Consider the following 27,464-nt stretch of genomic DNA (forward strand, 5'->3'; position numbering starts at 1 on the left):
CAGAGGTGTTTCGGCCCTCCAGGACCGGAATTGAAGAACCCTGCCCTAGGCACTTGTGGAGATCTGAAGGGACTAGATAAGAGTAAGCAATATGGTAGCGGCTCCACCTTGCCCTGCCATAGGATAGGTGGAATTGGTGCCATATTACATACATCAATCCAGTCCTTTCAGATCTCCACAAGGGAGAGCTTAGGGTGTAGGGGCTAGAGGTCGATTTAGGACTGGGCAGTAGCTGACAGAACGTCTGTGCCATAAATGGTACCCTATTTATTATATAGTGCACTACTTTTTGCCGGTCAGGTGGAGGGAGGCAGTAGTGAGTAATGGCGTATGTGTGGGGAGTGGAGGGTGACTTCATTAGGCCAAAGGTCATGGGGTCACTCAGTGATGAGGCGCTTAATGATGATGTCACAGTCCAGGTGACGAGAGAGGGGAATAGCTTCAGAAGGGTGCGTTGTCCTGAACGGGGTTAGTTTCGGTCGGGGACTGGACAGCTTCACCGTTACCTCTGGCTCCAACCACCTTGTACTGAGGAGAAAGGGGGAGGAGAGCGAGAATGGTATGGGATCAACGTGATGGTAAATCTGCAGTGAACAAGTCATTTCATTTAAAAAGGAGCTGTGTGAGAGACAGTGGAGAATAGGATAAGTACATGCAAACTGTTCTGAGATTTGTATAGATTATGCACCTGTTAAAAAGTCGTACACTGCTGCAGCACCGGTAAAAATCGTTAAAATGTGACACTCTTCCGCAGGGTGAATGACACCAAGCGCAACACATCACCCAAGTTTGTTAGCTTCTATCAACAACCCAGAGGTATTGTGGCATATGCCCATGATGGTATATTTGACCCATAGCCCTTATCAGATTCACTTTGCCACACACCTTTTCTTTATTATGTGCTGCAGTGCAGGGATACTTTAAAATCAGCCCAACTGTGAATAGAATAAATGGGAAAACTTAAAGGGAGTCAGTCATTTCATTTTCACACCATTTATTTAAAAAAGGAGTTGTTTGAGACAGTTGAGAATAATCCAATAGTAATAAAAATCCCAATGCAGGAACAGAATAAAGCACCCCTAACCTCTAACTCATCTGTAGGGTGTTAACAACACAGCAAAGTATATGCTGCAGTGCACAACGAAGATACTAAATGAAAATGTACAAAACTATAAAAAAATATACTTTTCCATTTGACCAGTTGTGAGTTGCCAGGGTTTGATAGTACTCTGCGTCATCTTCCCATTTCAACAACCCCTTTCAGCTCTCACCTTGATGTTTCCAACTTTGTCCTCGAACGACTTGAAGGTTGGAGAGTTTCTATAAAAAATAAATAAATAAAAAACATTCCACAAATGAGCACATGGGAATATCATTGAATTAGCAACACAACTTTCACAAGTGTTCATTCGTGAGATAAACACCGGACTCAAACAAAGTTTTATCCTCTCCCATAACAGGTTAAGGTGCACTACAAAAGGTAAGCGGTAGCCTCCATTATTTTATAATACTTTTATCCTCCACTGCCAGACACACTGATCCAGGGTTACCTGTGGGAGATCACAGCTTTATGGATTATAATAATATGCCATTTAGCATATTCTTAGCAGGAGTTGATTTACATTGAAATGACCGGTCATATGATATGTATCACTAGATTTGTTTGAGTTAGCTCACAAAAATATCCACAGGGAAAAGCGCAAACACAGGATGTCAAAAAGTTGTATGCTTAGTATTTTCATTTAGTTAGAGCCAGCACAAAAAACACCCAACGTTTCCACTAGGTGTTTTTCAATGCTGTGCCATCAAATGATGTGAATCGTGATATTGTTTGCATTGTGTATGGGGACGCCGACAATCCTCACCAGCAACCTTCAATTTACAAGAAAACAACAATTCAAAAAAGACATAAAAACATCACCATCACAAACAAGACCACAACAGCTGTTAATCTAAAACCACTAAATGTCATAATGACTTAAAGCGATACTTAAAAAAAAAAAACTAAATAGAATAAGTGTAAGTTAAATTTACCTCATCGCTGGCATACTTATCGAATGGCGAATGGAGTAGTTGCTACTTTGTAAGCGTTTAAAAGGGAGGGAGACAAAGAAGTGAGAGCGTTAGGAGCCAAGCAGAGGGGCAGGCCCAGGCCCAGGCCGGGGCCCAGGCCGGGGCCACCACTGGAGCAGCCACACACCAAGCAGGAGAACATGGTTATATCGTGACAGCAGTCGGTCAGGAGAACACCGCCATCTAGTGTTTACTTCAGTCAAACACAATCAAGGTTCACGGTGATTCATCATCAAATAATGAATAATTCAAATACGCAGGGAATTAATTTATATGAACCAAACTTAAATAATAATCAAGTAATTCATTAAATCATAACATGAGGGGGAACAAAAATGTATCTTTTTTTTATTTTTATATATATTTATTAAAGCAAACGGTACCAGAGCATCGGCTCGCAGACCAACAGGCTCCGAGATAGCAGTCTTACGACTAGGGGGTAGAAGTTAATTAGCCATAAGACTGCTAAGTAACTAATTGGTTACCCAGACTATCTGCACTGACTCTATGCACACTCACAAGACTACACACTCAGTGGCCAGTTCGGTACACTCATCTAGTACTGGGTTGGACACACCTGCTTTCGCTTTGTCATTATGGGGTATTGTGTGTAGATTGATGAGGAAATGTTTTATTTAATCCATTTTAGAATAAGGCTGTAATGTAACAAAGGGGTCTGAATACTTTCCGAATGCACTGTACATATCTACCTATAATATATAATATAATATGCCATTTAGCAGACGCTTTTATACAAAGCGACTTACAGTCATAACTGAAATACCCCGTACCCCTGCACATTGATCTGGTACTTCCTGTATATAGCTTCACATTGATCTGGTACTTCCTGTATATAGCTCCACATTGATCTGGTACTTCCTGTTTTATTCCTTGTGTTACCCTTTTTTAAACTCTACATCGTTGGGAGGGGCTCGTTGGGAAGGGCTCGTTGGGAAGGGCTCGTAGGCATTTCACAGTAAAGTCTACACCCGTTGTAGTCGGCGCATGTGACAAATACATTTGATTTGAGAAAGCAGAGTTGCAGCATAAATACTAAAGCTCTATTAACAGTCAGGGCTGATGAACCTCAAGGTAAGTTATCATAGCGGTTGATAAAGTAGCTAATTGGGGTGTTCCAGCAGTACAGAGTCATCTTACCCGAAGGAGTTAGAGAAAGGCAGCGCTCTGTGGACCGGCCGCAGCAATTCAAAACAAGGAGAAACAAAAACACAGTGAGGCACAAAGCAGCGTGGAGCGGAGCAGAGCTGGGCTATTCGTCAAAAGGGGCCGCTTTCAGAGTCCCAAATGGCATGGAACCCTATTTAGTGCACAACCTTTGAACATTGGGTTCAGGTCAAAAGTAGTGGACTATATATTAGGGGAAAGGTTGCCATTTGGGACACAGACAGATATTGACATGATTTAAGGGGTCCAGAAAATATATTTGCAATGCGCAGGTCAGACATTTTATTTATTTATTCTAACCTGGTAGCACTGATGGTTACATGATAGATGGCATTGCACCTGGTAGCAATGATGGTTACATGATAGATGGCATTGCACCTGGTAGCAATGATGGTTACATGATAGATGGCATTGCACCTGGTAGCAATGATGGTTACATGATCGATGGCGTTGCAACGCACACCAGGGTCCCATGTTGTGCAACCCTGCTGTATGAAGCGAACAGACCTATAGTCTGGTCTTACTCAGACTTGGTGAAGGATAGTGCTAGATGAAAATGAAAAGACAATAACAAAATGATCAAACGGGACAAACAAAACTAAGGCCATTGATACGGAGCGGAGCAAGCAGGAAGGAAAGGGAAGGAATGAAGAAGGTGCGTTGCTGCCGGGGTAATGGATCACGAAACAAAGGGAGGCCAATGACACACACGTAGACTTGTAAATGTTAAATGGACAAGCATATTCTCAGATCACGTAGATACTGGAGTTAGTACGCTATTAGGGTTGCTTTTCAAGTGTAGGTGTTGAATGGATAGCTGGATTATTTATAATATGAATGACTAAAATGTTGAATTGAACCATATATAAAAAAAAAAAAAAAAAGGCCTTCAGACAAAGAACCAAGGATGGGCATTTTGGTTAGATTACAACTTATAACATGTCTGTAAACAGTATGGTCCACCACAGCTAGTATCTAGCTAGTAACTAGTTAAAGTTGGAGCAACCAAGTTGGATTGACTGCAGGCTGTTGTCAGTCAAGTCTAGGGGGTTAGTGTAAATTCTACGGTAGTCTTCTAGGATAGTGTTTTCTACATCAGGGCTGGCAAACACTCTTCCTGGAGAACTACTGGGTAGGCAGGCTTTTGCTCAAACCCTGTAAAAAAAGCAGCTAATCAAGGTCCTGGGTCCTCATTCATAAACGTTGCGTACGCACAGAATATGCCCCAAAACATGCGCGAGCCAGTTTAAGCAAAATGTTAGCATTTACAGTACCAGTCAAAAGTTTGGACACACTTACTCATTCAAGGGTTTTTCTTATTTAAAAAAAAAACTATTTCTACATTGTAGACATCAATAGTGAAGACATCAAAACTATGAAATAACACATATGGAATCATGTAGTAACCAATAAAGTGTTAAACAAATCATATATATATATATATATATATATATATATACCTTGATGACAGCTTTGCACACTTGGCATTCTCTCAACCAGCTTCATGAGGTAGTCACCTGGAATGCATTTTAATTAACAGGTGTGCCTTCTTAAAAGTTAATTTGTGGAATTTCTTTTCTTCTTAATGCGTTTCAGCCAAATCAGTTGTGTTGTGACAAGGTAGGGGGGTATACAGAAGATAGCCCTATTTGGTAAAAGTCCATATTATGGCAAGAACAGCTCAAATAAGCAAAGAGAAACGACAGTCCATCATTACTTTAAGACACGAAGGTTAGTCAATCCGGAAAGTTTCTAGAACTTTGAACGTTACTTCAAGTGCAGTCGCAAAAACCATCAAGCACTATGATGAAACTGGCTCTCATTAGGACCGCCCCAGGAAAGGAAAACCCAGAGTTACCTCTGCTGCAGAGGATAAGTTCATTAGAGTTAACCGCACCTCAGATTGCAGCCCAAATAAATGCTTCACAGAGTTCAAGTAACAGACATCTCAACATCAACTGTTCAGAGGAGACTGCGTGAAATCAGGCCTTCATAGTCGAATTTCTGCAAAGAAACCACTACTAAAGGACACCAATAAGAAGAACAGACTTGCTTGGGCCAAGAAACACGAGCAATGGACATTAGACCGGTGGAAATCTGTCCTTTGGTCTGATGAGTCCAAATTTTAGATTTGTTTCCAACCGCCGTGTCTTTGTGAGACGCAGAGTAGGTGAACGGATGATCTCCGAATGTGTATTTCCCACCGTGAAGCATGGAGGTTGTGTGATGGCGTGGGGGTGCTTTGCTGGTGACACGGTCTGGGATTTATTTAGAATTCAAGGCACACTTATCCAGCATTCTTATTCTGCAGCGATACGCCATCCCATCTGGTTTGCGCTTAGTGGGACTATCATTTGTTTTTCAACAGGACAATGACCCAAAACACACCTCCAGGCTGTGTAAAGGGCTATTTGACCAAGAAGGAGAGTGATGGAGTGCTGCATCAGATGACCTGGCCTCCACAATCACCCGACCTCAACCCAATTGAGATGGTGTGGGATGAGTTGGACCGCAGAGTGAAGGAAAAGCAGCCAACAAGTGCTCAACATATGTGGGAACTCCATCAACACTGTTGCAAAAGCATTCCAGGTGACTACCTCATGAAGCTGGTTGAGAGAATACCAAGAGTGTGCAAATCTGTCATCAAAGCAAAGGGTGGCTACTTTGAAGAATCTAAAATATATTTTCATTTGTTTAACACTTTTTGGGTTACTACGTGATTCCATGTGTGTTATTTCATAGTTTTCACTATTATTCTACAATGTCAAAAATATTAAAAATAAAAGACAAACCCTTGAATGAGTAGTGTCCAAACTTTTGACTGGTACTGTATAAAAACGGAACTTGACGTGAGCATGTGCTTATCCTCCCGCAAACTTTAGACCATGCATATGCACAGTGTCTAGTGGTTGAAGTATTGCATTCCCAGAAGGCAACAGCAGCCTATAATAGCCTTGTGCAGGAATATGAGAATTATTCATAAAAAAAAATATATAATATATATATACACACACATTTATTTAAGGAAACTAAATATAATAACATGCAATAATTTGATGTTAGTGAGATGAGCGAAAAAAATAAATTGATTATCTTTGCATTCTAAAATAATTAGAAATAGGCATCCATTTCATTTTTATTTTTTTTTTATGTCAATTCCTGACATATTTCCTTTAGATTGTGTCTTGTCCTAATAAGTACACAGCAAAAAACGAGACGATTGAGCAGATTGTCACCAAAAAAAAAACCTTGACGCACGCACAGTTTAACGACAGGTCTGATTCATAACAGGAAATATACGTTGTATGGCATACGGCAAGTTTATAAATCAATATTTTCGCACACAGTCTTTTCAGAAATGACACATGCAGATATTTGGTGTCAAATTTACCCAACGGTTATAAATGAGGCCCCAGGTGAACAGCTGACTAGCTGAATCAGGTGAGCTAGGTAAGTCAAAGCAAAATCTGGCAGGAATAACTCTCACCAGAAAGAGGGTTGTTGTGGCCACACCAAACAAACTTATACAACCTAGTGGGAAAGAGGACTGAGGTGAGACCTCTAGGTTTTTAGAACTTTGCGGTTGGCCAACCCTGTTCTACAGAAAGGCCTTGAGGGGGCCATTTTGGGTCTTGGTCTGTACCTCATGTCTCCCAGTTTCCTGCTGAGGGCAGTTCCCATGGTGGAGAAGGCAGCGGTGGTCTTCTGTCCTGCCACAGACAGGGTCTCCTGAGTCTTCTTATATCTGGCGGGAGAGGACAGATGGAGAGAGATAGTGTGTATATATATCATTAAAACATGATTGACAACATATCGAAAACAGGGCTCACTTGGTTTAGAATAGATTACGCCTCCGTCGCAAGCAGAAGGAAGGAAGAGTCTTTGCCACTAAAGGGTTAATAAGTCTAACAGACAGAACAGAAAGCAAAGTCTGCAGAAATACAGAGGAAAACACTCCAGAAACAAGAGAAATTAGCAACAGCTTGTATCCAATACTTGACTAAGGTCTCAACCAAGACATTCTAATGAAATATCATTTTTAAAATGTAGGCCCATGTGCCGGCCACGACCGGGAGACCCATGGGGCGGCGCACAATTGGCCCAGCGTCGTCTAGGGTAGGGGAGGGAATGGCCGGCAGGGATGTAGCTCAGTTGGTTGAGCATGGCATTTGCAACGCCAGGGTTGTGGGTTCAATTCCCACGGGGGGCCAGTAAAAAAATAAATATATATATAAAAAAGAATAATGTATGCACTCACTAACTGTAAGTCGCTCTGGATAAGAGCGTCTGCTAAATGATTAAAATGTAAATGTAATGACCTTGTGACTATAAGGCTCTATCTGCACAAAGCATAGGTCTGAGATACTGAGCATCAAAGTTCACATCCCAGATCTCAGAACTGTTTTGTAATTAATTGTTCAGTAGGATGAGGTGGACTACCAACCCAGTAGGATGAGGTGGACTACCAACCCAGTAGGATGAGGTGGACTACCAACCCAGTAGGATGAGGTGGACTACCAACCCAGTAGGATGAGGTGGACTACCAACCCAGTAGAGGTTCAGTAGGATGAGGTGGACTACCAACCCAGTAGGATGAGGTGGACTACCAACCCAGTAGAGGTTCAGTAGGATGAGGTGGACTACCAACCCAGTAGGATGAGGTGGACTACCAACCCAGTAGAGGTTCAGTAGGATGAGGTGGACTACCAACCCAGTAGGAGTTCAGTAGGATGAGGTGGACTACCAACCCAGTAGGATGAGGTGGACTACCAACCCAGTAGGAGTTCAGTAGGATGAGGTGGACTACCAACCCAGTAGAGGTTCAGTAGGATGAGGTGGACTACCAACCCAGTAGAGGTTCAGTAGGATGAGGTGGACTACCAACCCAGTAGGAGTTCAGTAGGATGAGGTGGACTACCAACCCAGTAGGATGAGGTGGACTACCAACCCAGTAGAGGTTCAGTAGGATGAGGTGGACTACCAACCCAGTAGGATGAGGTGGACTACCAACCCAGTAGGAGTTCAGTAGGATGAGGTGGACTACCAACCCAGTAGGATGAGGTGGACTACCAACCCAGTAGGATGAGGTGGACTACCAACCCAGTAGGATGAGGTGGACTACCAACCCAGTAGAGGTTCAGTAGGATGAGGTGGACTACCAACCCAGTAGGATGAGGTGGACTACCAACCCAGTAGGAGTTCAGTAGGATGAGGTGGACTACCAACCCAGTAGAGGTTCAGTAGGATGAGGTGGACTACCAACCCAGTAGGATGAGGTGGACTACCAACCCAGTAGGAGTTCAGTAGGATGAGGTGGACTACCAACCCAGTAGGATGAGGTGGACTACCAACCCAGTAGGATGAGGTGGACTACCAACCCAGTAGGATGAGGTGGACTACCAACCCAGTAGAGGTTCAGTAGGATGAGGTGGACTACCAACCCAGTAGGATGAGGTGGACTACCAACCCAGTAGGAGTTCAGTAGGATGAGGTGGACTACCAACCCAGTAGAGGTTCAGTAGGATGAGGTGGACTACCAACCCAGTAGAGGTTCAGTAGGATGAGGTGGACTACCAACCCAGTAGGATGAGGTGGACTACCAACCCAGTAGAGGTTCAGTAGGATGAGGTGGACTACCAACCCAGTAGGATGAGGTGGACTACCAACCCAGTAGGAGTTCAGTAGGATGAGGTGGACTACCAACCCAGTAGGAGTTCAGTAGGATGAGGTGGACTACCAACCCAGTAGGATGAGGTGGACTACCAACCCAGTAGAGGTTCAGTAGGATGAGGTGGACTACCAACCCAGTAGGATGAGGTGGACTACCAACCCAGTAGAGGTTCAGTAGGATGAGGTGGACTACCAACCCAGTAGGATGAGGTGGACTACCAACCCAGTAGGAGTTCAGTAGGATGAGGTGGACTACCAACCCAGTAGAGGTTCAGTAGGATGAGGTGGACTACCAACCCAGTAGGATGAGGTGGACTACCAACCCAGTAGGAGTTCAGTAGGATGAGGTGGAGTGTTAAAGAGATCAGGTATTGCGCAACACAGCTTAAACCAAAAACTCTGAATTTACAAACGGGGCATTTTTCAGGCTTATTTCAGACGGCGTGTTTAAAACAGAAAATGAATAATCCAGACAGAAGAACTTAGACCCATTAGCATTACAGCACCAACCAAAAGCAGGAATCTACCCAGACACGTCGCTGTGCTTAAACCCCACACTGAGTCACAATAGAAAGCCACAGAAAGATCAAACTGCAGGCTTCTTAACAAGTTACAACACACACATTCCTGCCCATAGTATGTTATAACCCCATCACACCAATACCCCTCTGAATGGACGGCTGTTAGGCATATACAGGGGTGGCACCACAAAAGGTAGTGGGTTCGATCCCCGGGACCACCCATACACAAAAATGTATGCACGCATGACTGTAAGTTGCTTTGGATAAAAGCGTCTGCTAAATGGCATATTATTATTATTATATTATTTACATTTACATCATTTGGCAGACGTTCTCATCCAGAGCGACTTACATAGCCAATTGGAATTTGTGGTCTGTAGATTGTATCATTTCATTGAGGATACCATCAACACCACAGGGGCCTTTTAGGGTTGGAGGGCTTGTATTCTGTCCTGTAGTTCATTCACCACCAGCGCTCCAACACTCCACACGAGCAGGTGATCGTCTCTAGCATGGAATCAATAGTTAAGTCACCCATGATAGAAGCAATCATCTCTTAGTAAGCCATCCGTTCAGTACACAGGTCCATATGTCCAAGTCCCATAAGATTGATTTCTTTTCAGACTGACCAATACAGTGGTATTGATAACCGTTTGATAACACTGAAAAGACAGTTAGGAAACTATGAAGCTGGTGGACAATCAATGAATGATATCAGCTTGTTACACTTTGTACAGCGGGTCAGACGGTCCCCCAGGACACGTGATGACTACGGCAGGCCCCCCCAGGACACGTGATGACTACGGCAGGCCCCCCCAGGACACGTGATGACTACGGCAGGCCCCCCCAGGACACGTGATGACTACGGCAGGCCCCCCCAGGATCACTGAAACCAGCCTCTCAAATTCAGTCCTCACGTAACCCACAACGATACCCATTTTTGTTGTTGCCCCACACAAGCTCACGCGATTTAGGTGAATACGGTTGGCATGTGCAAGGCCATCCAAAATACCACCAGCCAAACAGAAGAGAAGCATGAACAGTCAAAAACAACATAAGAAGCCCCTTCTCCCCCCAAGGCCAGTAAGAAGCCCCTTCTCCCCCCAAGGACAGTAAGAAGCCCCTTCTCCCCCCCAAGGACAGTAAGAAGCCCCTTCTCCCCCCAAGGCCAGTAAGAAGCCCCCTCTCCCCCCCAAGGCCAGTAAGAAGCCCCCTCTCCCCCCCAAGGCCAGTAAGAAGCCCCTTCTCCCCCCCAAGGCCAGTAAGAAGCCCCTTCTCCCCCCCAAGGCCAGTAAGAAGCCCCTTCTCCCCCAAGGCCAGTAAGAAGCCCCTTCTCCCCCCAAGGCCAGTAAGAAGCCCCTTCTCCCCCCAGGACAGTAAGAAGCCCCTTCTCCCCCCAAGGACAGTAAGAAGCCCCTTCTCCCCCCCAAGGACAGTAAGAAGCCCCTTCTCCCCCCCAAGGACAGTAAGAAGCCCGAGAGTAAGAAGCCCCTTCTCCCCCCAAGGACAGTAAGAAGCCCCTTCTCCCCCCCCAAAGACAGTAAGAAGCCCCTTCTCCCCCCAAGGACAGTAAGAAGCCCCTTCTCCCCCCAAGGACAGTAAGAAGCCCCCTCTCCCTCCAAGGACAGTAAGAAGCCCCCTCTCCCTCCAAGGACAGTAAGAAGCCCCCTCTCCCCTCAAGGACAGTAAGAAGCCCCCTCTCCCTCCAAGGACAGTAAGAAGCCCCTTCTCCCCCTGCTGAAACAAAATGCAACTCAGGCAAAACAAAAACAAAAATGTAGGCAAAAACAAAAATAAATAGTTAATATAGTAACTCACGCTTCCGATTGGGCAATGTCATCCAAAGTTGCAGACGCTGTAAGAAATCTACGGACAAACAGTGACATCGAAAAAATAAATAAACTAACTGACTTCTTACAGGGGAGGAAAGACAAAGTTAGAGACAAAGTTCACATAAGAAATTGAAACCTACACACACACACACACACACACACTAAAAACAACAGACAATCCCCCCAAAAAACTTAGCACAATACTGACTTGTTTGAATACTGCATTTACTGAACAATAGTATCACTACACTATGACAAAGCATCAGTCTTGGTTTGGAAAGTGGCAGAAGTGCCAAATACCCAACTCTGCCGAATATCTAGGGTTTATTACAACAGGGCTTCCCAAACTCGGTCCTGGGGCCCCCTCTGGGTCAACGTTTTAGTTTTTGCCCTAGCGTTACACAGCTGATTCAAATAACCACGCTTTGACGATTTGAATCAGCTGTGTAGCGCTAGGGCAAAAAACCCAAAACGTGCACCCAGGGGGGGACCCCAGGACCGAGTTTGGGAAACCCTGTGTTAGAAGACCCAACGCAACCCTTCCTCAAGCTTGGACATGGGTGGAAGTCACATCTCTTGCGCTTTTATTGATTAAAACTCCCATAGTAATACTTTTCACAAACATCAAAAAAAGGGTTAATGTGTCAAGCATCAGATAGATACTATTTATTTGATTAGTCTTCATTGAGCACAAACCATACAGTGCCTGAATCAAACCATGTAGATCCTGTCAGTACAGTAACCTGCATGGGAAAGGAGGACGTGGCTTTAGTTCTGCTGACTACAATGGAAATGGAATATATGGTAAGCATGGCTGTAGCTGCAGTCTGACTAAATATAAATAAGCATTCATTCTGACTATTTTCTGCATCTATAAAAACACTGATACAAATGATTCTGTCTAGTCCCAATTAAAATCTCCCAATGCAACACACAGACATACCAAATAAAATAACTCTTCTAGGGCCGGGACCATACCAGTATCGCGATACTCGTTAGTATCGGGGGCAAGGAAACAAAACACAAAGCGGATTTAACTTCTTTAGGAAAAAAAGTCCTAATGTTGGAAACAAACATGTTGTCATCCAGAGTCACATTTATTTATTTTCCAAGGTATAAAAAAAACACACAATATTTTACATACAGCAGGTTTTAAAAAGGACCAAGGAGTTATGTCTGCTTCGTGTTTTCATTTTTGCCATGGAACAAAATATTGCGATACTGGGCGCGTCACAGCCCTTACACAGACACTGTCCTTCACGTGGCATTCTTCCACATCCTCCCTCTGGGTGAGTCATGTGACTAATCAAGGAAGACTACCATTTTTGGGCCAGCCCACCATCGTCCCTCTCCGTCTCCGGTTGTTTAAATCGCTCCCTTTCTCTCCACCTCCCTTTCGGTCTCTCACATTCCAATCCTCCCCTCCTCTCCCACACAATCCTGTGGCAGGTCTGGGCTGTGTGTGGTGTGTGTGCATATATATGCTGAAAGGACAGTGCAAGAGATGGCTCACAAATAAGCACCCTGCCAAGTCTGTTAATGTAGGCCTTCAGCCACCCAGAAAATTCAAAATTTGCTGTAGCAAAACGGTGGTCGTGGTGTGATAACTTTACTTTGACTACCTTTTCACACAGTTGAAGTCGGAAGTTGACATACACCTTAGGCAAATACATTTAAACTCAGTTTTTCACAATTCCTGACATTTAATCCTAGTAAAAATTCCCTGTCTTAGGTCAGTTAGGATCACCACTTTATTTTAAGAATGTCAAATGTCAGAATAATATTAGAGAGAATGATTTATTTCAGCTTTTATTTATTTCATCACATTCCCAGTGGGTCAGAAGTTTTACATACACTCAATTAGTATTTGGTAGCATTGCCTTTAAATTGTTTAACTTGGGTCCAACGTTTCAGGTAGCCTTCCACAAGCTTCCCACAATAAGTTGGGTGAATTTTGGCCCATTCCTCCTGACAGAGCTGGTGTAACGGAGTCAGGTTTGTAGGCCTCCTTGCTCGCACACGCTTTTTCAGTTCTGCCGACACATTTTCTATAGGATTGAGGTCAGGGCTTTGTGATGGCCACTCCAATATCTTGACTTTGTTGTCCTTAAGCCATTTTGCCACAACTTTGGAAGTATGCTTGGGGTCATTGTCCATTTGGAAGACCCATTTGCGACCAAGCTTTAACTTCCTGACTGATGTCTTGAGATATTGCTTCAATATATCCACATAATTGTCCTTCCTCGTGATGCCATCTATTTTGTGAAGTGCACCAGTCCCTCCTGCAGCAAAGCACCCCCACGCTTCACGGTTAGGATGGTGTTCTTCGGCTTGCAAGTCCCCCCTTTTCCCTCCAAACATAACGATGGTCATTATGGCCAAGCAGTTCTATTTTTGTTTCATCAGACCAGAGGACATTTCTCTAAAAAATACGATCTTCGTCCCCATGTGCAGTTGCAAACCGTAGTCTGGCTTTTTTATGGCGGTTTTGGAGCAGTGGCTTCTTCCTTGCTGAGCGGCCTTTCAGGATATGTTGATATAGGATTTGTTTTACTGTGGATATAGATACTTTTGTACCTGTTTCCTCCAGCATCTTCACAAGGTCCTTTGCTGTTGTTCTGGGATTGATTTGCACTTTTCGCACCAAAGTACGTTCATCTCTAGGAGACAGAACGCGTCTCCTTCCTGAGCGGTATGACGGCTGCGTGGTCCCATGGTGTTTATACTTGCGTACTATTGTTTGTACAGATGAACGTGGTACCTTCAGGCGTTTGGTAATTGCTCCCAAGGATGAACCAGACTTGTGGAGGTCTACAATTTTTTCTTGGCTGATTTCTTTTGATTTTCCCATGATGTCAAGCAAAGAGGTACTGAGTTTGAAGGTAGGCCTTGAAATACATCCACAGGTACACCTCCAATTGACTCAAATGATGTCAATTAGGCTATCAGAAGCTTCTAAAGCCATGACATCATTTTCTGGAATTTTCCAAGCTGTTTAACGGCACAGTCAACTTAGTGTATGTAAACTTCTGACCCACTGGAATTGTGATACAGTGAATTATAAGTGAAATAATCTGTCTGTAAACAATTGTTGGAAAAATTACTTGTGTCATGCACAAAACTATAGTTTGTTAACAAGAAATTTGTGGAGTGGTTGAAAAAAACGAGTTTTAATGACTCCAACCTAAGCGTATGTAAACTTCCGACTTCAACTGTATGATGTAGGACATAAATAATGAAAGAGGGGAAAACATTAGTCCATGTATTTCTCGGTTTCCCTAGTTTTAACCAACCAACCACCAAACCAACAGAAGTTAAGCGTTAAGTAGCTGAATTAAAAAAAGTGACGGGGCATCAGTGTTAGCTTTCTGCCGTGTTGGAGAAGTCAAAGCCCTTTGGATGAGTTATTTTGCTGCCTCCATCTTGATTTCTTTTCGCCTTTTTCTCCTCTCCACGTCTTCTCCGAGCAGAGCAGGCAGGCCCGTTGCCCTGGCGACTCCACACAGAGTGTACACGTTGCTGCTTCAGAGCCAGTACTGTTCTTCCTTCTGATAAACATGCGTCAAAACTTTGTCTCTCGTTCACATTCGCTTGTAAAATGTCCACTCACCAAAAATGACATTCACTCGCTCCTACACACACACACACACACACACACACATACACACATACCTTCATGAGCTGGATTGCCTGTTTTGGAAATTCGTTTATTTTCGTTAGCATATTTAGCTAGCAGCCTTCATGGAAATGTGCTATTACTCGTGTTAATTTTGTTAGCATTCTGGTAATTGACGCTTAAAATTGGCTTTTTGAGTGGTTTTTGGCACCCTCTTGTGTACTAAAGCCAGTAATACCGGGATGAGAGTAGGACAATATGACAGTCTGGATACCGCCCAACCCTAGTTAAAACCATTAGGACGTATTGGTTGTTGGTTCACAGGAAGTGGGAATGAGGATGTCACCTTATCACTGAGGAGCCTCGGGACAAGGCCCTTGCTTTAACAGGACATTACAGTACAGGGATGGGTAGCTAACTGGAAATGACTCACTCTTACACAAAGTAATCAAAAAAAGGGAAAGAGATGGGCCTAAAAGCTCCCTCCTCGAGTGTAGTACCACACACCATTTCCCAGCCTCGTGTAGCATGCTTTTAGAGTTTCCCCAAGCAGGATAGGCAGCAACTCTTTGGGCAAACCAACAGTGGCGCGTTAAAGCGAGGCAGAACTTTGTGGAACGTTCAAATAGAAATATATTACGTAGAACAAACAAGCTTCTGACACGTAGAATATTACAACTTCGTTACAACGACACCAGGATAACTGGGAGACCCAGCATCTCTTGGTTACAACGACACCAGGATAACTGGGAGACCCAGCATTACAACGACACCAGGATAACTGGGAGACCCAGCATCTTCTGCCAAGGTAAAGCCAGACTGTATTATTATATAACAGATGGTCTCATGGGAATGCACGTTTTCACACGCAGCAGGCAGAGGAAACCACAAAGGACAAGTGTTATAGAATCAAGACCACAATGATACAGTAGCAAGGTTACACTGCAGACACTAGTTGCCCACGGCAGGTGTTCTGAGAGAGAGACAGACAGACAGAGACAGAGAGACAGAGACAGAGACAGAGACAGAGAGACAGAGAGAGAGACAGAGAGAGAGACAGAGAGAGAGACAGAGAGAGAGACAGAGACAGAGAGACAGAGAGAGGGACAGAGAGAGAGACAGAGAGAGAGACAGAGACAGAGAGACAGAGAGAGGGACAGAGAGAGAGACAGAGAGAGAGAGAGACAGAGAGAGAGACAGAGAGAGAGACAGAGAGAGAGACAGAGAGAGAGACAGACAGAGAGACAGACAGAGAGACAGACAGAGAGAGAGACAGAGACAGAGAGAGAGACAGAGAGACAGAGAGAGACAGAGAGAGCACTAGTTGCCCACGGCAGGAGACAAACAGGAGACTCACAACTGAGTTTCTCAGTGGTTCTGACAAAGCTAGAAACAGAGACTGGGTTAGAGATGTCGAGCTCAGCACTGTGCCAGGCTGGCTGTCTGATTCACGCTACAGGGACAAACCATACTGTCCCGACTCGGTTATAAAAGTCGGCCTTATTTACTTTGAAGAACTACTAAAATAGTGATTTAGTCAGACAGCACAGGCAGCAGCTCTGTAGAGATGAGATGATGACTTGGAATGAAATAATATAGTCATCAAATAAAACAAATGTAATATACACAACTGAAATATTTATTGATGGTTAATAAGTGATCAGCATTAAATGATGTCAGTCACTACCATCATGGGACTTTTATTCTGTGTTGTTACAACATTCAACCCACATAAATAATCAAAAACCGAAAACCGTGATTTAAAAAGAAATAATCAAACTGACCTCAAAAAGCACTAATTGCTCAGCACTACCTTTCCAGAACGTTCCAGAAATGTAACCAGGCCCTACAGTAGGAGTCAGGCATACAGTATGCAAGAGGCTTAGGTTTTGTAGAGCCATGATATCTGGTGAGAGTGGTCCTCTGTTGCTCAATTGGTAGAGCATGGCGCTAGCAACGCTAAGGTTGTGGGTTCAGTTCCATATACACAAAAAAAAAATTATTCACTCACTGTAAGTCTCTTTGGATAAAAGCGTCAGCTAAATGAAATATATATGAGGAGGGGACAAGAACGTTCCATTAACTAGACTCCCTCAGAAACCTGAATCCATTAACTAGGCTCCCTCAGAAACCTGAATCCATTAACTAGGCTCCCTCAGAAACCTGAGTCACTGATGACGACTGATACACTTTCACTACCAACATCTAAAAAAAAAAGTATTTCCCTCCCTCACATTTTGACTTGGTAACAGAAGTGTCACTGTAAGGCTTTGAACTGTTTGACAGGATTTAACGAAGCCTCGATTTAAAAATGGCTTCTTCATCTTCACTCAATCTAAGACGCTAGGAGTTGAATCATACTACTTATACAAAACACAATGGGCAGTTTTGAACGTTGAATTACAGTGTTAAAGCATGAGTCGTCAAAAAACGCAATAGGAATACTTGAGCCAGAGGTTGAAGTAGACCGACATGATTCTATAGCCCCACCGATCACATCCGCCTCGACGTTCACCTCAGTGTACTAAGGACCAGCACTCACAGGGCCACTCCGTCTACACTAAGAGCCTCGAGTCCGTCTGACCAGGCCAGAATACGATAGAAAGGGAACAGCAGAGAGCTTCTAGAATAATCTATTAACGGACGTTACTGCAAGTGATCACCTGATGTTTATCGTTACAACCTAAAGATAAGATTAGACTAACTCTATTGTCCCCGAAGGGAAGTTTGTATTAAAACCATTTAAAGTGAGTGATATTTGCTTGTTCACCTGGTTTAAAAAAAAAAGAGACTACATTTTTGAAGGACCATCTACTTACGCGTTGGAAGTCTGGACGTCCTGCCATCCCTTGGTGAGGTTCTGTTTGAGCTCGTTGAGGGGGCTCAGGCCCAGCTTCCTCTTCAGATCAGCAGAATGTTTCTCTTTGGCCAGGAGCACCTGTCTCAGGGTGTTGATCTCCTCTTCCACCTGAGGAGGATGACACGGGAGACATGCGAGGTATAGCGACATTACAGGATTCTGTCAGCGCTCTCTGTCATGTATATACACTGTAGCTACTGAAGAGAGATATTCTTCAACCCTGATCTCCTCCTCCACCTGACAGCAACACAGGAGCGTGGTCAACCACTGGCTGGGCCAATCATAGCTATGAACATCCCCATTGTCTGAAACAAAAAGTTCCCCTCAATGTTTGTGGAACAGATTATTTTTAGTAAACCAAAACAGGGCTGTGATTACATTAGCGCACAGGGACAACAGACAGACAGGACACGAGGCCTGTATTGGTGAGTTCAGGCCAACAGACAGACAGGCCAGACAACAGACAGGAGGACATAGAGACGACAGGAGGACAGACAGGCCAACAGACAGGGAGGACAGACAGGGAGGACAGACAGGGAGGACAGACAGGGAGGCCAGGACCATACCTTTTCTAGCTCAGAGCAGAGCTCCTCTGTGAGCCCTGGGGGCAGCGTGTTGACGGATCCTACCCCCCATGGCTACCTCTAACCTTAACAGGGCCTACCTTGACTAGCTCAGAGCGGAGCTCCTCTGTGAGCCCTGGGGGCTGCGTGTTGATTGATCCTACCCCCATGGCTACCTCTAACTGGGGGCAGTGTGTTGACGGATCCTACCCCCCATGGCTACCTCTAACTGGGGGCAGCGTGTTGACGGATCCTACCCCCCATGGCTACCTCTAACCTTAACAGGGCCTACCTTGACTAGCTCAGAGCGGAGCTCCTCTGCCTCCTCCTCTGTGAGCCCTGGGGGCAGCGTGTTGACGGATCCTACCCCCATGGCTCCGCCCTCCACGGGGACGTCAGTCACGGGGTCTGCTCCTCCTGCAGGGCCCAGGCCCTTGTTGGGGGAGTTCAGGTTGATGTCTGGGTCAAGAGAGAGAGTGGGGGCGGGGGGGCATGCTGAGATGAGAGAGTAGAAGGCCTTGAATTGATTGAAGTGTTAGTGTCATCACCAGTAATAATAATAATGATAATAATAGTAATAATAATGACTATTGGTGTAGCGCTTTTCAATACAAGTAACAAAGTGCTTCACATCATAAAAGTGCTAACAAAAACAGGAGAAATAAAATAAGATAGCTCATTAAAATCATAGATTAAAATCATCTCTGTGGGGCGGCAGGTAGCTTAGTGGTTAAGAGCGTAGTGCCAGTAACCGAAAGGTCTCTGGTTCTAATCCCCGAGCCGACTAGGTGAAAAATCTGTTGATGTGCCCTTGAGCAAGGCACTTAACCCTAATTGCTCCTGTAAGTCGCTCTGGATAAGAGCGTCTGCTAAAAAAATAAAATAAATAAAAAATACTTTATAAAAAGTGGTTTCAGCAGGGATATAAAAGAGGCACTGAATCGACGAGCCTGATCTCCTCTGGCAGACCACTCCAAAGTCTAGGGGCCCTAATGCCCGGTCTCCTTTCATTGTCAACCTAGACTTTGGAATGGTCAACAGTGCCCTGCCGGAGGATCTCAGGCTGAGTCCTGGCTCGTGGAGAGGTAAAAAGAGCAGAGACATAGGACGGGGCTAAACCAAACCAGGCCTTAAAACGTGATTAATAACATTTTAAAATCTATTCTAAAAAGTGACTGGTAGCCAGTGTAGAGAAGCTAAAATAGGTGTGATATGGTTACATTTCCTGGTGCCTGGTAAAAGCAGAGCGTTTGGAACTAACTGTAGACTAAGTGATTTCTGACTGAGACGGGTATACAGAGTGACTGAGACGGGTATACAGAGTGACGGTAATCTGAGGAGATAAAAGCATGTCTACGTTTTATCCAAATCAGTGACTGAAATAAAAGTATTGACTTTAGCGTTATTTCTTAAGATGATAAAACATGCATCTCGTGGTTTAGGTTAGGGTCAAAGAAGACACCAAGGTTCCTGGCTGAAGGCTTTACATTTGTGGACAAATGACAAAGGTTATTTACAATCTGAGTTTTAGCAAGGTGTGGGGCCAAATACACCAACCTCAGATTTGTTATCATTGAGCTGGAAAACATTTTGATGTCAGCAAGACGCTTGTGAAGGGTAGCTACGCTAGCTTGGTCTCTGGGTCTGATGAGTAAATAGTGCTGGGAGTCATAGCAGCGAAACTGAACGTTATGATTGCGGATGATGTCACCAAGGGGGAAGCATATACTGGGGGGGGGGGAAAGGATTGGTCCCAGATTTGACCCGAGGGACACCATAGTGAACAGGCGCTGGGGACGATACGGAACCACCCATGCTCACTGAGAAAAGTCTGCCACATAGATATGACCTGAACTAGTTAAGGGCAATGCCGGAGACCCCCAACCACCTCGCCAGACGGACAACAAGGATGTTATGATCAATAGTAGCAAACACGGCAACAAGATCCAAAATAAATCAAATCGAGCATTCACCAGCAGCCAAAAGGCCATTACTTACTTTCAATAAAGTAGTTTCCGTGCTGTGAAGAGAGCAGAAGCCCGACTGGAATTTTTCAAATAAGTTGTTCATACTCAAATTAGCCACTAAATTGCTTGAAAACAACTTTTTCCAAAATCTTGAAAAAAAAAAAAAGGAAGCTTAGAGAAAGGTCTAATTATTTAGTGAGGAGTGGTTTAGATTGGGCTTTTTAAATGAGAGGTTGGACCAGAGCCAGAGTTCAGGGAACTATTTCCAATAGACAGACTGTTGGGGCCAACAGTAGACAACCTCTTCAAGTAGTCTAGTAGGGACCACGTCCAAGGGGCAGGAGGTCGTCTTCATCTGAGCAACCGTATCAAGGAGGGACTCAAAGGATATTTGCTCAAAAAAGGAAGCAGCAAACTGTCTCAAAGTAGTTGCCTCAAGTGCCTCCTGAACAGAAATAATGGTATGGGGCCAGCTACTGTCAATCCGGGATCTAATATTTCCTATATTTCCTGTAAAGAATCGTAAAAAAAAACAAAAACAGTTTGCAGAGATCAGGGGACGCGAGCGAGTCATTGTAATTTACGTTCAGCCTTTCTAAGTTAACTTTTTAAAGCGCAAGTCTTTTTAAAATCAGTTTATTATTGGTATTCTAAAGTAGCCTGACATTTTTTATTAATTTTTTGTCATTTAGCAGATGCTCTTATCCAGAGCGACTTACAGTTAGTGAGTGCATAAATTTTTCTGATACTGGCCCCCCCCCGTGGGAGTCGAACCCACAACCCTGGCGTTGCAAGCGCCATGCTCTACCAACTGAGCTACAGGAGGCCTGTGTCATCGAAACTGTTCACCAAGTCATCAGTGTGAAGACAAAAGTACAGGGTCAGTGGTAGGGGATGGATGGAAAAGCATTTGTACGTTTACTAGCAGTTGTGGAGTTAATGACTTGAGAGCGAGTGGGGACAGACATTTTTAGGAGGAGAAAGCATAAAAATAAAAATATGGTCAGACACATTTACAGTTGAAGTCGGAAGTTTACATACACTTAGGTTGGAGTCATTAAAACTCGTTTTGTTAACCACTCCACAAATTTCTTGTTAACAAACTACAGTTTTGGCAAGTCGGTTAGGACATCTACTTTGTGCACGACAAGTGATTTTTCCAACAATTGTTTACAGACACTTATAATTCACTGTATCACAACTCCAGTGGGTCAGAAGTTTACATACACTAAAGTTGACTGTGCATTTAAACAGCTTGGAAAATTCCAGAAAATGATGTCATGGCTTTAGAAGCTTCTGATAGCCTAATTGACATCATTTGAGTCAATTGGCGGTGTACCTGTGGATGTATTTCAAGGCCTACCTTCAAACTCAGTGCCTCTTTGCTTGGCATCATGGAAAAATGAAAAGAAATCAGGCAAGACCTCAGAAAAAAATTGTGGACCTCCACAAGTCTGGTTCATCCTTGGGAGCAATTTCCAAACGCCTGAAGGTACCACGTTCATCTGTACAAACAATAGTACGCAAGTATAAACACCATGGGACCACGCAGCAGTCATACCGCTCAGGAAGGAGACGCGTTCTGTCTCCTAGAGATGAACGTACTTTGATGCAAAAAGTCCAAATCAATCCCAGAACAGCAGCAAAGGACCTTGTGAAGATGCTGGAGGAAACAGGTACAAAAGTATCTATATCCACAGTAAAACAAGTCCTATATCGACATAACCTGAAAGGCAGCTTTTTTTTTCCTGAAAAACTCCCCAGTCCTTAACGATTACAAGTATACCCATACCATGATGCAGCCACCACTTTGCTTGAAAATATGGAGATTGGTACTCCGTAATGTGTTGTATTAGCCCCAAACATAACACTTTGTATTCAGGACAAAAAGTTAATTGCTTTACCACAATTTTTGCAGTATTACTTTAGTGCCTTGTTGCAAACAGGATGGATGTTTTTGGAATATTTTTATTCTGTACAAGCTACCTTCTTTTCATTCTGTCAATTAGGTTAGTATTGTGGAGTAACTACAATGTTGTTGATTCATCCTGAGTTCTCCCATCACAGCCATTAAATCAACTCTGTGATCACTAACCAGTCGATTGCGATCGACCTCCAAGGCATTCCTAGTCGATCACAGAACATTTTATATTAAATATTATATATTTTTTAAAGCCTTGCATTCCTTTTTGGGGTAGGTGAACTTGATTCAGCAGCCCTAGTGCCAGAAGGCAAAGTGTTCCCATGTTGAACCAGTTCATGTGTCTGAAGGTAGAACTCTGCCTACCCGGCACGCCCAGAGAGCAAATCAAGTGCATCTACAGGCCAACCGCTGGCCAATCAGATAGCTCAGATCACCGTGTCTGCACAGTTTCCTCGAGCCATAGACCGTAAAAATAAGCCTTGAGCGCACGGGAAAGTTGATACTGTGAGATTTCAAAACTAAAAAAAAAAAAATCAACAAATACAGCAAAGAGCTGCTGTTTTTATGGGTAAATTCATGTTTAAAGTTGTTATTCAGCACTGTCAACACGTTGTTCAACACTTTTCTAAGCCATCAAATATGCTACAAGCAGCACTGCAGCTGCAATGAATGAAACTGTCGTTTCTCTTTGCTTATATGAGCTGTTCTTGCCATTATATGGACTTGGTCTTTTACCAAATAGGGCTATCTTCTGTATACCACCCCTACCTTGTCACAACACAAGTGATTTGGCTCAAACGCATTAAGAAGGAAATAAATTCCACAAATTCACTTTTAACAAGGCACAACTGTTAATTCAAATGCATTCCAGGTGACAACCTCATGAAGCTGGTTGAGAGAATGCCAAGTGTGCAAAGCTGTCATCAAGGCAAAGTGTGGCTACTTTGAAGAATCTCAAATATAAAACATATTTTGATTTGTTTAACACTTTATTGGTTACTACATGATTCCATACGTGTTATTTCATAGTTATGATGTCTTCACTATTATTCTACAATGTAGAAAATAGTAAAAAAGAAAAGAAAAACCCTTGAATGAATAGGCGTTCTAAAACTTTTGGCCGGTAGTGTATATAGCAAAGTGTTTTCGATAAGCTTGCATTATTATTATTAGCGGTGTGTCTCGGATTAACAACATGAATTGGTGCATCAGGCAGAAATAATGCAGTGCGACTTGAGTTGCCATCAGCTGGAAGACATTGTCCCCTTTTCTCAGTGGAGGGAGGGAGGGAGGGAGGGAGGGAGGGAGGGTGAGGCAGCCTCACCCCTGCTCCCGCCCTCCCCTCAGCCTGACCATCAGATGCAGGCCATCAGTCCAGTAAAATTAAAAAAAAAGCAAAATTTTGATAACTCAGCTATGCCTCACAAGTAATACAACAAATTATCTATTACCTGTGTGATCACATAACTAACATGTTGAAATATAATTTCTAAATGGTCTGAGAAGAACAACATTGGCAGGACAATTCAAGCAGAGCCAATATGCAGTGATAATGTATTGGACTCTATAGCCTACTGCACAAACCTCATTGCTACAGAACTGTTTTTAATTGGTTAATGTCAGTGGAGGTTCCTCAGAGGAGCAAGATTCTCCTCAGTGAATTTCATAAAAATAGAAAGAAATTAAAAAAAGTTATCCTTATTAGATAAAACTATACTAAATATATTCACGTTACCAAATAATTGACTAAAACACACTTTTGCAATGAAGGTCTACAGTAGCCTAGTACTGAAAGCATAAGCTACATTTGACTCAAAGAGAGAGAAAGAAAATAGTTGAACAGTTTCTAATAAATTAATTTCTTCCAAAATTAAGGATAGAGAGCGAGACGGAGATGGCTATATTTGGTAGCATTTTTTTTTCTTACTTTCACTAAGCTAGCGAATGCAGCTAGCTAGTTTAGCCTACTCAAAACACCCAGCTCAAACAGAAAGGGACGCTATGTTAGCTAGCTGGCTATGGCAAGTCAAGGTAAGCTTTTGGTTTTATTCATTTATTGCTACCGGGGCCCGCCGGTGTAACTGCTAAACTGCTTTCTGACTGTACCGCGTGATTGTAGCGGGTTTACTAACACGTTAGCTCTAGTAGCTATGTTGACTATGGCGTGACAACGATGTAGCGGTCAAGATATGAAGGTTTGTCTTGAAAAAAGGTTATCTCGCCTGGTCACAGACAGCTGATGTGTCGTGCACTGAAGTCCACAAGCGAAGGGAAAAGGTGAGAGGAGGAGGAGAGCGCGAAGATAGTTTGCGAGAAGGAATTATATATACACACAACGAGCAAAGGGATCGTACTGTTTTTATGTGGCTGCTATGAAAGTGAACTGTGTTTGCTCTGTGATCAGGGGTCTATTCATTCCGCCGATTCTGTTGAAAAACATTTCTTAAAAACGGAAGCAAACGGAACGGGGATAAACATACGTGAATTTGTCCAATAGAACCTTACATTTGCAACTGTTGGCAAGAGTGTGCAAGGCGGTATTGAATGTGTCACCTTGATTACTCAAAATTATCTCGACCTGTGCACCTAAGTTGTAAACTTTAATTCATAGGCTAGGTAAAAGGAACCTCATTACATTTACATTTTAGTCATTTAGCAGGAGACGCTCTTATCCAGAGCGACTTACAGGAGCAATTAGGGTTAAGTGCCTTGCTCAAGGGCACGTCGACAGATTTTTCATCTAGTCGGCTCGGGGATTAGAACTAGCGACCTTTCGGTTACTGGCACAACACTCTTAACCACTAAGCTACCTGCCGCCCCTCATGATGGGTACAGGGAAATGTTGAGTATCATGTAGTAGCCTAAACCTATCGATGTTACATTGAGCTGGGTGAATGGAATATGCATGACAGTCATCCAATTTGCTATAATAGAAATAAGGCCATGCTCATACAATGTGTTAACATCCTCCCTCATCTTAAACGGCACAGACTGCCACTGGTCTGCGCATGTCTCTGGAGATGCTGAGTGTGTATTAAATGGGCAAGGCGCTACATTGGTCAATCTGTCTTCTGCATAGGACGTGCAGCATTTACAGTGATACGGCCTCTGCAGAAGTCAGGGCATTCATACTTCTTGCCCAGAGCTGTTGTGAAGGAAGTGAGTTTGTGTTATGTCTCCTGAGTGGCGCAGTGGTCTAAGGCACTGCATCGCAGTGTTAACTGTGCCACTAGAGATCCTGGTTCGAATCCAGGCTCTGTCGCAGCCGGCCGCGACCGGGAGACTCATGGGCGGCGCACAATTGGCCCAGCGTCGTCCAGGGTAGGGGAGGGAATGGCCGGCAGGGATGTAGCTCAGTTGATAGAGCATGGCGTTTGCAACGCCAGGGTTGTGGGTTTGATTCCCACGGGGGGCCAGTATAAAAAAAAGATGTATTCACTAACTGTAAGTCGCTCTGGATAAGAGCGTCTGCTAAATGACTAAAATGTAAATGTAAATGTAAATGTGTTTATACAGGACCTCCTGCCCTCACCTACCTTCAACCAATCATGGGATACAGAGCTCAATATGGCCTCCGCCATTGCGTCACTCCGTCCATACGTCACCTAGGACTACATTTTTCGGATCAAGCATAAATTGCCTTTTAATCCTGCTGTAGGACTCATTGCAGCCAGCACTAGCAGGTCAAAGGTACGACTAAAATGAACGAGTCACTCAGAAAAACGAATCATGACTCGAGTCAGTAAAAAATAGTCGTTCAATCAGAACGAATCGTTCGCGGACTGCACATCACTAGTAGATGTGTCACTGTCAACTAAAACCATATGAGCTGGCAGTGGCAAGCTAACAAGCTAGCTGGGTGCGTTCTTGGCTGGTCCCTGCAATCCTGGATCCTTGGGACGTCCCAACTGGTGTTAACGTTACTCCATTGAAGTTTACAACTCTAATGGTTAAAATGTCAAACTCATTCCACGGAGGGCCGAGTGTCTGTGGGCTTTCGCACATCCTTTGTACTTGATTGATTCATTAAAAAGGTCACTAATTAAAATAACTTCCCCTCACCTGGTTGTCTAGGTCTTAATTGAAAGGAAAAAACAAAGACGTGCAGACACTAGGCCCTGAGTTTGACACCCCTCGGGTATGAGTTATTGTGGGGACGTCCCAAGGATCCCGGGTAACACACACCGTTCTTGGCTAGCTAACGTAACAAGTATGCTATTTAGCTCACGCAGGCTAACTAGCAAAGTAGCCTTTGTTTACAAAAATATGAGCTATTAAAAACGCAAATACCGTCTATTTTTAGTAAGATCATAAAAACGAATTAATATCTACGGCGTGAACCAAGTTAATTGAGAGGTTAACAAAGGAATGTCATCATAGTAACTCGATCTCTGCCCTGCGCTCCACGGCCCTTGCGCATCTGACATTTCCACAACCGCTGTTGCTGCGTCGGGCCCACATTGAATTCATAGCTATAGTGTGCACAATCACAAACAATAAATGTGTAATTAATTTCTTCAAAAATCAACCAACGTCAGCCCAAACACGTCTCATATCCAACAACAATCATATTAATAATTTACGTTACCTTGACCAACGTCCATGGCGTCGAATGAGCGGAGTGTTTGGGCGCTTTACGCAAAAGCTCAATCAGTCGAAACCTTTGAGACTCCGGTTGTGTGACAGGATTCCACAATAACAAACTGGTCGAGGGAGATGTACACCAACAGGGGTGTATTCATTACGTCTTGCACCGGAAACCGTTTACAGTTTAAGAGCCAAACGGGAGCAAACGAAACGGGGTGGGACCTACCGCTGAGGTATAATAAGAACGGGACCTGCCTGAATTTGTCCAATAGAAACTCTTATTTCCTTGCAAAACGTTTTCCGTTTAGAGTAAACTGTTTCTGTAGAATCGGCGTAATGAATATACCCTAGGTACTACCTACTCGCACCAATAAAGGGACACACTCTTTTCACGCCACTTCGATATGAAGTGATTTTCGTAACAGGTTAGGAGAGCATTTTCCTAACCTTAACATCAGTCTCCTAACCTGCTACGTCAATTATTCTAACCAGCTGTGTAAATTCTCCTAACCTGCTACGAAAAAGTCACTTCTGTATCAAAGTGGCGTGAAAAGTGTTAGTTACCACAGCCACAGAGTCACAAACCCCGCCCATTTCTACTTCGTTGTTGGCTGATTTTAAACCTGACAGTGCAAACCTTGTGTCTTACCTTAAATTAAGACCCCT

At 43.7% G+C, this 27,464-nt stretch overlaps 1 protein-coding gene across 13 annotated transcripts; it reads right to left on the minus strand.

Moving 5' to 3' along the window:
- Positions 1-27,176, minus strand: LOC121546160 (tumor protein D54). 13 transcript variants are annotated; one of them, XM_041857221.2, is made up of 10 exons: positions 26,800-27,176; positions 18,613-18,815; positions 17,717-17,865; positions 11,268-11,315; positions 6,902-7,003; positions 3,232-3,258; positions 2,035-2,079; positions 1,272-1,320; positions 886-935; positions 441-528 (listed from the first exon to the last, which is right to left on the minus strand). In XM_041857221.2, the coding sequence occupies exons 1-9, from the start codon at positions 26,813-26,815 to the stop codon at positions 927-929; spliced, it is 648 nt and encodes a 215-aa protein (XP_041713155.1). In that variant the 5' UTR covers positions 26,816-27,176; the 3' UTR covers positions 441-528; positions 886-926. The 13 variants fall into 13 exon arrangements, with proteins under 13 accessions (XP_041713145.1, XP_041713149.1, XP_041713146.1 ...); XM_041857211.2 differs by lacking the exon at positions 886-935 and having other exon boundaries at positions 1-528; positions 26,800-27,150; XM_041857215.1 differs by lacking the exon at positions 886-935 and having other exon boundaries at positions 1-528; positions 18,613-18,779; positions 26,800-27,148.
- Between the last annotated feature and the right edge of the window lie 288 nt (positions 27,177-27,464).

The sequence above is a fragment of the Coregonus clupeaformis genome, chromosome 30 (genome assembly GCF_020615455.1).
Source record: "Coregonus clupeaformis isolate EN_2021a chromosome 30, ASM2061545v1, whole genome shotgun sequence".
NCBI classification, from domain to species: domain Eukaryota; kingdom Metazoa; phylum Chordata; class Actinopteri; order Salmoniformes; family Salmonidae; genus Coregonus; species Coregonus clupeaformis.